This window comes from Ranitomeya variabilis, chromosome 4 (assembly GCF_051348905.1).
Source record: "Ranitomeya variabilis isolate aRanVar5 chromosome 4, aRanVar5.hap1, whole genome shotgun sequence".
Taxonomy (NCBI): domain Eukaryota; kingdom Metazoa; phylum Chordata; class Amphibia; order Anura; family Dendrobatidae; genus Ranitomeya; species Ranitomeya variabilis.
In genome coordinates this window covers 647,934,726-647,948,551 of record NC_135235.1, presented here as the reverse complement: position 1 = coordinate 647,948,551, position 13,826 = coordinate 647,934,726, and the positions used below count along the sequence as shown (strand labels likewise).

The 13,826-nt window shown below is 41.3% G+C and overlaps 1 protein-coding gene across 2 annotated transcripts in view; it reads right to left on the bottom strand.

Moving 5' to 3' along the window:
* Positions 1-1,356: 1,356 nt before the first annotated feature.
* Positions 1,357-13,826, bottom strand: part of LOC143766151 (uncharacterized) — a 45,335-nt gene continuing 32,865 nt past the window's right edge. For both annotated transcript variants that reach the window (XM_077253615.1, XM_077253616.1), the window contains exons 2-5: positions 7,463-7,612; positions 7,163-7,333; positions 6,956-7,079; positions 1,357-4,285 (exon numbers count right to left, since the gene is read on the bottom strand). In XM_077253615.1, the coding sequence (XP_077109730.1) occupies positions 3,264-4,285; positions 6,956-7,079; positions 7,163-7,333; positions 7,463-7,612 (1,467 nt within the window). In that variant the 3' untranslated portion in view covers positions 1,357-3,263. The remainder of the gene's footprint in view (positions 4,286-6,955; positions 7,080-7,162; positions 7,334-7,462; positions 7,613-13,826) is intronic.

The window sequence follows — 13,826 nt, the reverse complement described above, 5'->3', positions numbered from 1 at the left end:
CCAGTCTATAGGAACGCAAGGACATGTGTTCTCTTGCGTTTGCACAAGGGTCTATATACAGAAATCCCATGAGCCACGCAATGGGCGTGGCTTGTGTCAAGGAAATTCTTCTTGAAAAATGTTTTCATAACAAATGCATGCGCATAAACAACGCGAACGTGCAAACGTTGCTTTTTTTATCCGTCATGCGTAAGTTGATGCGGATAGAAAAATACAGCGTTATCATGCGTTTGCATGCGTTTTGCAATGAGTTTGCGGTTGCGTACAAAACGCTGCGGACTCAACCGCAACTGTGAACCTAGCCTAAGTGGTTAATGGTATTTCCAGACAGTGTGTGATAAGCACCACAATATTGCACCAAAATGCCAGTTATTATTTTATCAATCTTCAATCATAGGTAGGAATGGACAAGAAAACTTTTGAATCATAACAAGGAAAAGGAACAATCTCACCCAGATAGCTTATACATAAGTCAGGTTGTGTTCCAAACTCATCCAAAGGTCCTGGTTATCCAAAGATGGGGGTGGGGGAAGCAATTCCACTACCACATCGAATCCCACCATAACGGTATCCAGGTTCCTTTAGTACTCATAATTCCACCATCTCCTGACGCATTTCATTTCATCAAATCATCAGGAGAGCATAAAAGAGGGGGGTCTTTTACAGTATATTAAGAGAGTGTGCATCTTCAAAGCACAATATAGTAAGGTCTGTAAACACGTGATGGTCGTGATTTATATAGACCACTCTTCTACCTGTTTAGTTGTCATTTCCAATGCGCCCCTTGAGACCCCGTGTCCATCCACCTTCGTCACTTCCAGTGCGTCCCTGCATTCCACCTTGGCTGCATTGGAAGTATCAGCCCAGGATCATGTCCACCCATGTTCGTAACCTCCGATGCATCCCTGTGTTCCACCCTGGAACGCACCTGGAAGGATCCGCCCAGGACCCTCAGCTTCCGGTATGTCCCCTCCTGTAGTCAACGGCAGATCAAATCTATGAGACACGTCCACCGATGCACTTCAACCGTGGAGCGCATGACCCGGAAGTGATGGATTCCTTCCGGATCGTGTGCAAGTGTCTGCCATATTAATTAGCCTGACCGGAACCTTGATGAGTATACCATTCCGGGGGAACAAATTAAATCATACTCCCCGAAACGCATCGTCCTGACTTATACCATTCATATCCGGTACAAATTTAAGTCCCTAGGTGCTAAAATAAGAAATTATCTTCTGTCTCAAAAAACTCCATTAATCAATATGGGGAGGGGCACCATGTTTCCTCAGAGTTTTGTATGGCCATATATGATTCATATTTATTGAGAAAATGTGTATTCAAAGGCATTTTGGAGGTTAAATAACCTTGACTAAAAGACACAGCAATGGATAAAGGGTCAATAGACTAGGGGGTAGGAGTCTCACCCTAATTACGTCCTACCTGAGGACTACTTGACAGTGGGGGTTGGCGCCCTATATAAACGTGAGAGGTTTTTTAATAAACAAAATCACGTTGGCAAACCTGACACAGATGTTTATTGTTAAATACATTTCTTAATTATTTAGTTCTCTGGATTTCTTTCATTTTCTTGTGTATGACAAGATTTCACTTTGATTGAAATTGCCAAGAACGCAAATCTGAAGTAAAAGGAAAATGGCATGTGTGAACTAATTGAGTTTTGTCCTTGTAAGAATGTAGCCATGTTTAGTTTTAGTTTCACTTCTGCAGAAATATCTATATAAGATCTTTTTTTTTGCAAAACAATGTATTTTTGAATGACAACATTCACTTTACCATGTACTCTACTGAAAATCAGGTAAAAAATCCCCCAGTAATTTGTTCTCTTTTATTTATGACAATCATTTTGCTGCAAAAATGACCAGATTCCTATGTTCCATAGGCCTTCAACATTATGGATACCTAATTTGTACAGTTTTTTTTAGTGCTATACTACTTTAAAAAAAAAAAGTGTCATAACAAGGTCGTCTCAGGCTTCTTTTTTGTGCAACTACAAAACTACAGCTTCAAATTTTGGTTACATATGATTTTCTGATCTCTTTTTTACTCCATTTTAGGGAAAAATTAGGTGACCAAAAACAGAAACTCTGCCATTTCGAGTACTTATCTTTAAAGTTCACTGCATAATATGCCAGTCTCGCATAATTAAGTTAGAACATTTATTTCTAAATCCGCTTACATCAAAAAGATTTAAATGGAATACATGGCCCAGGGAGACAATCTTTTAGCACAAATATCAAAAACACAGATATAGGTACAGTACAAGCAATTATTCACATACAATATAAAAAAATGCAATGATTAATTCAGCATTATTTACTTAGGTTTAAAAAAAGCGGAGTGATTTTAACGTAAATTTTTCACTTTTTTTTTAAAAATCTTTAACTAGTTTTTACCCATTAAATAATTTACTTGAATCCGTAATTGTGTGATGGTGGGTGTGCTGTTAGCTAATCTTTTACAAAGACTTTTAGTCATTACAGGACATTATCCAATGTACTGTATATGGTTTAATTATATCTATTGTATTTGTGAACTTTGCTGCCATCTACTGGCCGTTGTTATATTATGTTGTTCATGTATTATTACTCTGCTTTACCCATAATACCTTTCTTTCTGCAACTCCTATCTTATCGTTCTTCGGGACTAGAGAAAGGATTCTCTTGTTACCTCTAACTTCGTGATTCTGTCCTGCAGTTCTAACTTCTACCTTATCTTCATCCCTTCGTCTTCCCTAACATCTCACCTCATCTCATCAAGGTACTGTAAATAAAACCTGTTGAATTCATCACTGCATCATCCTTCCTGACTAATCACGTGCAGCTCATCAGGAATAGAGGCTCAAGTTAGCGAGTAACGCTATCTTCCATTGCTTATACAGAGAGCCGTGTTCACATCCCTCAGACACATCTCACCCAGATTCATCGGTGGCAGAATAGTGGTTGATGGCTGTATAACAAAATGTGCACATGTACTCTATAGAGCGAGCTCAGCTTCTAAGCTGGCTGCATAGAACTAGTTTGCATGTCTACTGTACATAAAAGGCAGACATCAACAAAGGATTAAAAACATATTTAATTGTGGACAAAAGATTTCCCATATTTAGCACAAGAATATGGTTTTGCCCATGCTCATGTATGAGTGGTTGGGAGTCAGAAAAACTGGTTGTCCAAGTAAAAAAAAAAAAAATTTATTCTGAATATGAAAATGACTTCCCTTGTATGACTTCTTTAATGAATTGACATTTATTTTAGCTCTATAACTTTTCGCACATTCTGAGCATGAATATAGCTTCTCTGATGTGTAACTAGATATGATTTTAGTTTAAAACATTTACCACATTCTGTACAAGGAAATGGCTTCTCACCTGTGTGACTTCTCTGATGTGCAATGAGGTGTAATTTAGCATTATAACTTTTTCCACATTCAAAACATGAATAAGGCTTCTCCCCTGTGTGACTTCTCTGATGTCTAATAAGATTAGATGTTTGGTTAAAACATTTCCCGCATTCTGAACATATAAATGGCTTCTCCCCTGTGTGAATTCTCTGATGCGTAGTAAGATCTGATTTCTGGCCAAAACTCTTTCCACATTCAGAACATGAATATGGCTTCTCCCCTGTGTGTATTCTCTGATGCTTGACAAGATGTGATTTCTGGTTGAAAGATTTCCCACATTCTGAACATAAAAATGGTTTTTCTCCTGTGTGAATTCTCGCATGAGTAGTAAGATCTGATTTCTGGTGAAAACCTTTCTGACACTGAGAACACGTATATGGCTTCTCACCTAGGTGACTTCTCTGATGTAATTCAAGATCTGAATTCTGACTAAAACATTTCCCACACTCTAAACATGAAAATGGTTTCAGCCATGTGTGACGTTTCTCATGTTCAATGAGATGTGATTTCTTTTTAAAACATCTCCTGCATTCAGAACATGAAAATGGTTTCTCCCCTGTGTGAGTTTTTTGATGGTAAACAAGATTTCGTTTCAGAGTATAACATTTCCCACAATCTGAACATGAGTAGGACTTCTTTCCCATGTGAACTCTTTGAAATTCAACATCCCTTCTTTCTTTAATACTTTGAGATGGAACAGAATATATGACCTGTTGAAAATGATCAGATAATAAATCTTTCTCAGGAATGGCTGAGGCTATAGCTGGAGTCATTGCATATTCTTCATATATATCTTGTGTGATACCACCATCTTCTTCTTTAATATCTGAAATCATCATATGTCCCTCCACGAGTTTGACATGGTCACCTGTCAAGAACAAACCGGAGTTGTGTTATGACAATTTACAAAGCATGTAAAAATATTTAATTTCCTGATTAAAAGTGCGGTACACTTTAGAGAACTATTAGGCCATGTTCACACGTTGCGGTTTTTACCGCGGATCCGCAGCGTTTTTGACGCTGCAGATCTGCAGCAGTTTTCCATGCGGTCTACAGTACCATGTAAACCTATGGAAAACCAAATCCGCTGTGCACATGCTGCGGAAAAAAACGCGCGGAAACGCAGCAGTTTTTTCTGCAGCATGTCAATTCTTTGTTCGGAACTGCAGCTTTTCTGCACCTATTGACTTGCATTGAGTCGGGCACTTCCGCAGCAAAACCGCAGATGTAAAAATATCTGCAGTTTAGCTGAGGAGGAAACGCTGCAGTTCAGGAGGGGGAAGAGTGTGGGCGGTAACTACGTGTGTGCGGTCGGGGTCTGCGAGCTCTCCGTGCCAGGTCTGCGGCAGGGTGGATTGATTTAAATCACGCCGATTTAAATCATGATTTAAATCACGATTTAAATCAAAAGATTTTTTTCTATTTAAATCGGATCGATTTAAATCATGATTTTAATCATGATTTAAATCACTGATTTAAATCAAAAGGGTTTTTTTAATATAAATCACGATTAAAATGAGAAGTGAGAGCAGTGCGCATGTGCGCCCATAGTTACACGGACGAAACTAGGGGCAACGATCTAACGCCAGAGTGAGGGGGGGACCCCAAAGTAAGTAAAAATCTTTTTTGTTTTACTATATGGCAATAGGTAGGTGTTTAAAAGCAGCATGTCTTAATTGTATAAACTATTAATAGCCTCCACATTTTGTTCATACTGCCCCTTTAATTCCACACTTCTAGCTTGGTTTCACTTTTGGTTTAGTTTCTTTTTCCATTCAGTTGACATGCCCAAACTTGTTGGATAGTCAGCATCCTACAGAAACCTCTGGAAGAGCATGGCATTGTGAATGTTACACATATACAGCCTTTATTCTACTGAGTTAAACAACTCAGCTTTATCTCATGATGGAAGAACCTTTGGATGGTAAAATATTTTCCTCAAAAAGCAGTTTATTGAAAAAAATCCGATTTAAATCAAAAAAATCCGATTTAAATAAAAAAAATCCGATTTTTTTGATTTTTTTTAAAAAACATTGATTTTTATCCACCCTGGTCTGCGGGCTGTCCGGGTGGTCAGCGGGCTCTCCGTGCCGAGTCTGCGGGCTGTCTGGGTGGTCTGCGGCCTGTCTGGGTGGTCTGCGGCCTGTCTGGGTGGTCTGCGGCCTGTCCGGGAGGTCTGCGGGCTGTCCGGGTGGTCTGCGGGCTGTCCTGGTGTGTGTGTGTGCTCATGTGTGTGCAGGCATCGTCCAATAGGACTACAAGTCCCATCCGGCTATGCCTGCTACAGTGACAGTGAGTCACACATTAGCCAATGATGGGACAGTAGTAGTCCCATCATCCGGCTAATGTGTTTGAATGTATAAAAAAAACAAAACATACAACATGCATACAACATGCATACTACATACATACATACAACATACTACATACATGCAACATACTACATACTGTACATGCAACATACTACATAGCCTGGCCTCAGCCAATGAGGGGAGTGGGATTCAAATCCCCCGCCAAAGCCGCGTGGCTCCGCTCATTGGCTGAGCCAACCCTGGCTGCGTGGTTTTGGTGGATTCAAATCCCGCGTGGCACTGCTCATTGGCCAGCGGGGTGGGGGAATTGAATCAAGCACCGCTCATTGGCTGAGCTGCCGCCGGCTGAGCCAATGAGGGGCACGGGATTCAAATCCCCCACCAAGGCTGCACTGCACAGCTCATTGGCTGAGCCGCCTGCTGAGCGGTGCCGTGCGGAATTAGAATCCCCCGCCAAAGCCGCGTAGCCAGGGGCAGCTCAGCCAATGAGCAGCGCTGGATCCAAATCCCCCACCCCGCCGGCTGAACCAGTGAGCGGTGCCGCGCGGCTTTGGCAGGGGATTCAAATCCCGCGAGGCACCGCTCATTGGCTGAACCGCCGTTGGCTAAGCCAATGAGCGGTGCTGCGCAGGATTCAAATCCCCCGCCAAGGCGCACGGCACTGCTCATTGGCTGAGCGGTGCCACGCGGATTTGGAGGGGGAATTGAATCCCGCGCCACTCATTGGCTCAGCCGCTGGCAGCTCATGGCTTTGGCGGGGGATTTCATTCCTACGCGGCACCGCTCATTGGTTTAGCCAATGAGCGTGCCGCACAGGATTTGAATCCCCCGCCAAGGCTGGTGACCAATCAGCTGCTAGCGGTATTGACGCCAGATTTCAATACTGCTAGCAGCTGATGTTCATTTCACCGCACTCCCAATGCAACAGCATCGGGCCTATTTCTAGTAACACATATTTCACAATCCAGCTCAAAAGGAAGTATGCCATTTGCTTTTACTCGAAAACAAAATTTTTAGTTATCTGAGGCCAAGCAGTCCACACAAAAGGATGATAATCATGTTGTAAAAGTCAGGGAAATGTTTATACATAAAATAATGTCAGATATTTTGGAGTATGAGGAGGATAATATTTTTGAATACATAGTTACATAGTTACAATATTTTTGAATAATGTTATTCCAGAAGCTTTGCTTCATTACAAGTGTGTGTACAGTAATCTCTATTACCTGGTGATGTGAGAGACTGGGGAACCCCTATCAGAACATCCTTGTACTGATCTTTATATTCTTCTAAGTACTCCCACTCCTCCATGGAGAAATAAATGGCGACATCCTGACACCTTATAGGAACCTGAGACATAAAATGATACCATCACCACCTTGATCCCATCATAGTGTTACTGTATAATGTCCCAGCATTCCCAGCAATGTCACCTCTCCAGTCAGCAGCTCAATCATCTTGTAGGTGAGTTCTAGGATCTTCTGGTCATCATGGATCAGGGGGTGAGGTAGAGGCCCCATGATTGGGCTCAGGGGTGTTCCCCATCCGTCAGACATAGGGGCCTGACAGCCCGCACTAGAGGTCTTCTTCACTACTGTGTAATCCTGGTTATGGAGAGACACATTAATAAATCTCACTACAGACATTTCCAGAGTCCTCACCTCTCCAGTTTTGTCCATCTGTTATTCCCATAGATAAGAATGATGTAATGTGACGTCATCAGAATCTCTCACCTCTCCAGTAAGTCGGAATAGGATCTCTAGGGTGAGAGCTAACATTCTCTCCACAGTTTCATCCCTTTCCCTATCCATCCTTGATGGCTTTACCAGGTGAATTCTCTTATATAGAAGATCTCCACTGAGCGGATCGGATATTGTAGGGACCTGAATGGGGAGAAGATGAGCCGATGTAAAATCATAATATATAGCATGTGAATATCATTGCTTAAATGGTGTGGTTTAGCCTCCTTATTTCACGGATTGCATTACAAAAGGTAAAATCTGCCGTAATATCTGCAGCAGACATAGATTTGCTATGGATTTAAAAATGGCAGTGCTTCCACAGACTTCTATTTCTGTTCATTCATTAGTTCTATTGAGTTTGGATCATCTAACCCACAGGTCGTTGATGATAGAAGGGTTAATATTTTTCTCAGTTCTATATATTGTTTAATACTATTTGTATAGTCTTATATTCAAGGATCCATATTTGGTCTATTATTTTCTTATCGCATATGCAATGTTCAGAGAAAACTGTTATGGGTAGTATACTGGGAAAGGCATGATAAATAAAAGGTTTATAAAATATTTCTGAGAAGGTTGTGGCTGGTGCAACTTCTAATGGAATTTTTCATGCAGTGTTTCTTTTGTCTGTAAATGGTATAAGAAAACTCTTTTCAGGGGACAAACAGAATTGTATATGCCCACAATCAGTGTGCATTCTCTTCGCTGAGTGCTCGTCACTAAGAGGGCCTAGTACCACTATTTTGGCATCACTTGTGATCCCGTAGTCTGACTTTGAGTCAGAGCAAAACAGCAACAACAGTTTTTTGCCGCCAACATTTGCCCGTGGCCAACCAGTCTATTTGGAAGTCATACAGGGGATTCCTGAGAAAGTGAAACTTCTAGCTGCAGCAAGGTAAGAAGCCTTTCATTCTTAAACTTCATTTTACTCTCTCTACGATTTCTCTGGATTTCTAAGTTGTAAACACGGCATCACCAGTGAGCTGAGTGAATTTTTATGTCTGTCTGTATGAGAGTTGAATAGCAGTAATGAAATAGTCTACTAATTAGTGCATAGTACAGAGTTGGGGTAGTATTTGTACAATTTCATTGCTTAGGAAATCTTGAATGAACAGTACACTGACCTAGGGCTGTGTTTATGTAATGAGATGAAGGTTCCCATCACATCTTTACAAGTCTTATGATTCTAGATGATTTTTGGAGGCCTATTTGGTTGATTTTATGAGCGAAAAACTAGTTTGCTTGGATAATATTAATTTGCTTTGGGCAACGGCTAAAATGTTACCTAAAGGGCACATAATTTCATATGTTATTAGACAAAAGAAGATATTCTTTTCCACTAGACATCCCCACCTTTCAAACCTCAACAAAGCCTAGAGACACCTTAAAATTTGAGGAACTCCTGTGGTAAAAGAACACCATCTGCAAACTATGAAAGTCCTTGATTCTGTTCTCCATGAGCTGCCATCCAATTAGCATATCAAATGAATAAGTATTTCCATTGGGATAATAGGCCAGGTAGGTTACTTCTCTCAGATGTCATGTGAGAACTTCAGCTATTTCCTCCCCAACACATTGCATTGCCTGTGATTGCAGATAGGTCAGGGTTTTCAGTCTTATTTTGCAGATCTTTCATGACATTGTCTCCCTCCTGTCAGTGATTTTATCAAAATAGTGGAAGCCAGCACCATGCCTGATTGTGCTGAAGGCTGAGTCACACATAACGATATCGTTAACGATATCGTTGCAACGTCACGCTTTTGGTGACGTAGCAATGATCCCGCTAATGATCTCGTTATGTGTGACAGCGACCAACGATCAGGCCCCTGCTGGGAGATCGTTGGTCGTTGGGGAATGATCAGGACCATTGTTTGGTCGCTGATCACCCGCTGTCATCGCTGGATCGGCGTGTGTGACGCCGATCCAGCGATGTGTTCACTTGTAACCAGGGTAAATATTGGGTTACTAAGCGCAGGGCCGCGCTTAGTAACCCGATATTTACCCTGGTTACCATTGTAAAAGTAAAAAAAAAAACCAGTACATACTCACATTCTGATGTCTGTCACGTCCCCCGCCGGCGTCCACAGGGTTAAAACTGCTTTCGGCAGGAGCGCTGCTAATGTGTCAGTGCCGGCCATACAGCAGAGCACAGCGGTGACGTCACCGCTGTTACTGCCGGCGCTGACACATTCAGTGCAGGGAAGCTCTCGGCAGCAGCGCGTGCATTAGCAGCGCTCTTGCCGAAAGCAGTTTTAACCCTGTGGACGCCGGCGAGGGACGTGACAGACATCAGAATGTGAGTATGTAGTGTTTTTTTTATTTTTTACTTTTACAATGGTAACCAGGGTAAATATCGGGTTACTAAGCGCGGCCCTGCACTTAGTAACCCGATGTTTACCCTGGTTACCTGGGTGCTGCAGGGGGACTTCAGCATCGTTGAAGACAGTTTCAACGATGCCGAAGTCGTTCCCCTGATCGTTGGTCGCTGGAGAGAGCGGTCTGTGTGACAGCTCCCCAGCGACCACACAACGACTTACCAACGATCACGACCAGGTCGTATCGCTGGTCGTGATCGTTGGTAAGTCGTTTAGTGTGACTCCAGCTTTACGGTAACCCTACTCCAATCTATTCTCACTAATACTATAATGTCCTCTCAAATTGGGTCTGTCCATAGACGCTCTGTTACACAAAATATCAGATGTGTGATTGGGGAATTTTACAGATATGTCATTAAGAAATTAAGATTAAATGCTTGCCAGTATTGATGCTGATTAGTCTTTTGATAGTCTCCAGTCCATATCTATTCAGAAATCTTAAATGTGTTTTCTTTTTTTTTTAAACACTTTTTTTTAATAAAATTCATACACACTGTATTATCTATTGTATTTTAATTTCAACTACAGTATATGGATAAATGGCATGCAGTGTAAATCCTTTGCCATCTCCAGGATCACAAAGGCAAGGCTGTCCCCTCTCCCTTCTATTGTATAACTTAATTTTTAATACATTGTTAAAAGCTCTATTCACCCACTTGGCTTTTTACCTATTTTGTTGAATTACAACCTGTGTTTAAATATTTTTGTAATCCCATATGTGTGTGATGCATCAGCACTAAATAGTCTAAGTTGGGGAAGTGAAGTGTGAAAAATATGATCATAAATTAAGGAAACCATTTGTAAGGCTCTGCAGTTGAAACTCATAGGTTTTACCTCCTTAGTGACAGAGTCAATTTTGTACTTAATGACAGCCAATTTTTACAATTATGACCACTGTCACTTTATCAGGTCATAACTCTGGAACGCTTTAACGGATCCTGGTGATTCTGAGATTGTTTTCTCGTGACATATTGTACTTTATGATAGTATTAAAATTTATTCTGTTTATTTATGAAAAAACGGAAATATGTCGAAAATTTTTAAAATTTTTAGCAATTTTCAACTTTTCATTTTTATGCCCTTAAATCAGAGAGATTTGTCACAAAAAATACTTAATAAATAACATTTCCCACGTCTACTTTACATCAGCACAATTTGGAAATAATTTTTTTTGTTAGGAAGTTATAAGGGTTAAAAGTTGACCAGCGATTTTTCATTTTTACAACAAAATTTATAAAACCATTTTTTTAGGGGCCACATCACATTTGAAGTCACTTAGGCTGGTTTCACATTTGCGTTTTTTGCCGCTGCGTTTTACCGCAAAAAAACGCATGCGTTTTTTTTCCTATACTTAACATTAAAAACGCATGCGTTTTTTTTCCTATACTTAACATTAAAAACGCATGCGTTTTTTTGCATGCGTTTTGCCGTGTTTGACAACGCATGCGTTTTTTCCATGCTTGCGTTTTGTTGCGGAAATGCAACATGTAGTAATTTCTAGAGGCGTTTTTTTGCCGCAAAAAAACCTATTGCTGTCTATGTAAACGCATGCGTTTTTAAGCACATGTGTTTGCGTTAAAAACGCATGCGTTTTTATAGAAAAAAACAAGAATACACACTGATAAGCCACCCCCCACCATCAAGGTGATAAAGGGATCCAAACCCTAACCCTAAAGCCGGTAATTCAATTGCCGGCTTTTCATTTCTCCTGCATAAACCCGACATGATATGAGACATGGTTTACATACAGTAAACCATGTCATATCCCCCTTTTTTTTGCATATTCCACACTACTAATGTTAGTAGTGTGTATGTGCAAAATTTCGGCGCTGTAGCTATTAATTTTAAGGGTTAAATTGCATAAAAAATTGGCGTGGGCTCCCGCACAATTTTTTCCGCCAGAGTGGTAAAGCCAGTGACTGAGGGCAGATATTAATAGCCTGGAGAGGGTCCACGGTTATTGCCCCCCCCCGGCTAAAACCATCTGCCCCCAGCCACCCCAGAAAAGGCACATCTGTAAGATGCGCCTATTCTGGCACTTGGCCACTCTCTTCCCACTCCCGTGTAGCGGTGGGATATGGGGTAATGAAGGGTTAATGTCACCTTGCTATTGTAAGGTGACATTTAGCCAGATTAATAATGGAGAGGCGTCAATTATGACACCTATCCATTATTAATCCAATTGTATGAAATGGTTAAAAAAACACATACAATATTGCAAAGTATTTTAATGAAATAAACACACAGGTTGTTGTAATATTTTATTGCTCTCTCAATCCACCTGAAGACCATCGTTCTGTAACAAATTAAAAATAATAAACCACGATGTAAATCCATCTGAAGGGGTTAAAATATTTTAAAGGCAGGAGCACTGCTATAATGCAGCTGTGCTCCTGCCTGTAAACCCCGGGGAATGAAGGTAATGTAGGTCAATGACCTATAGCTATATCAGAGCTATCATTATAGCAGAGCTCCTGCCTGTAAAATATTTTAACCCCTTCAGATGGATTTACATCGTGGAACGTTACAGATCTACGGAAGGTATGTATATTGTTGGTTTATTATTTTTAATTTGTTACAGAACGATGGAACTTCAGGTGGATTGAGAGAGCAATAAAATATTACAACAACCTGTGTGTTTATTTCATTAAAATACTTTGCAATATTGTGTGTGTTTTTTTTAACCATTTCATACAATTGGATTAATAATGGATAGGTGTCATAATTGACGCCTGTCCATTATTAATCTGGCTTAATGTCACCTTACAATAGCAAGGTGACATTAACCCTTCATTACCCCATATCCCACGGCTACACGGGAGTGGGAAGAGAGTGGCCAAGTGCCAGAATAGGCGCATCTTACAGATGTGCCTTTTCTGGGGTGGCTGGGGGCAGATGTTTTTAGCCAGGGGGGGGGGCAATAACCGTGGACCCTCTCCAGGCTATTAATATCTGCCCTCAGTCACTGGCTTTACCACTCTGGCGGAGAAAATTGCGCCGGAGAACATTAGTAGTGTGGAATATGCAAAAAAAAGGGGGATATGACATGGTTTACTGTATGTAAACCATGTCTCATATGTCGGGTTTAGGCAGGAGAAATGAAAAGCCGGCAATCGGCTTTTCTGCTATATCGCGCTGAAGTAAATATAAATAAATATATACACTCACTGGCCACTTTATTAGGTACACCATGCTAGTAACGGGTTGGACCCCCTTTTGCCTTCAGAACTGCCTCAATTCTTCGTGGCATAGATTCAACAAGGTGCTGGAAGCATTCCTCAGAGATTTTGGTCCATATTGACATGATGGCATCACACAGTTGCCGCAGATTTGTCGGCTGCACATCCCAAAGATGCTCCATACAAGGCAGGATGGATCTATGCTTTCATGTTGTTTACGCCAAATTCTGACCCTACCATCCGAATGTCGCAGCAGAAATCGAGACTCATCAGACCAAGCAACGTTTTTCCAATCTTCTACTGTCCAATTTCGATGAGCTTGTACAAATTGTAGCCTCAGTTTCCTGTTCTTAGCTGAAAGGAGTGGTACCCGGTGTGGTCTTCTGCTGCTGTAGCCCATCTGCCTCAAAGTTCGACGCACTGTGCGTTCAGAGATGCTCTTAGGCCTACCTTGGTTGTAACGGGTGGCGATTTGAGTCACTGTTGCCTTTCTATCAGCTCGAACCAGTCTGCCCATTCTCCTCTGACCTCTGGCATGAACAAGGCATTTCCGCCCACAGAACTGCCGCTCACTGGATTTTTTTTCTTTTTCGGACCATTCTCTGTAAACCCTAGAGATGGTTGTGCGTGAAAATCCCAGTAGATCAGCAGTTTCTGAAATACTCAGACCAGCCCTTCTGGCACCAACAACCATGCCACGTTCAAAGGCACTCAAATCACCTTTCTTCCCCATACTGATGCTCGGTTTGAACTGCAGGAGATTGTCTTGACCATGTCTACATGCCTAAATGCACTGAGTTG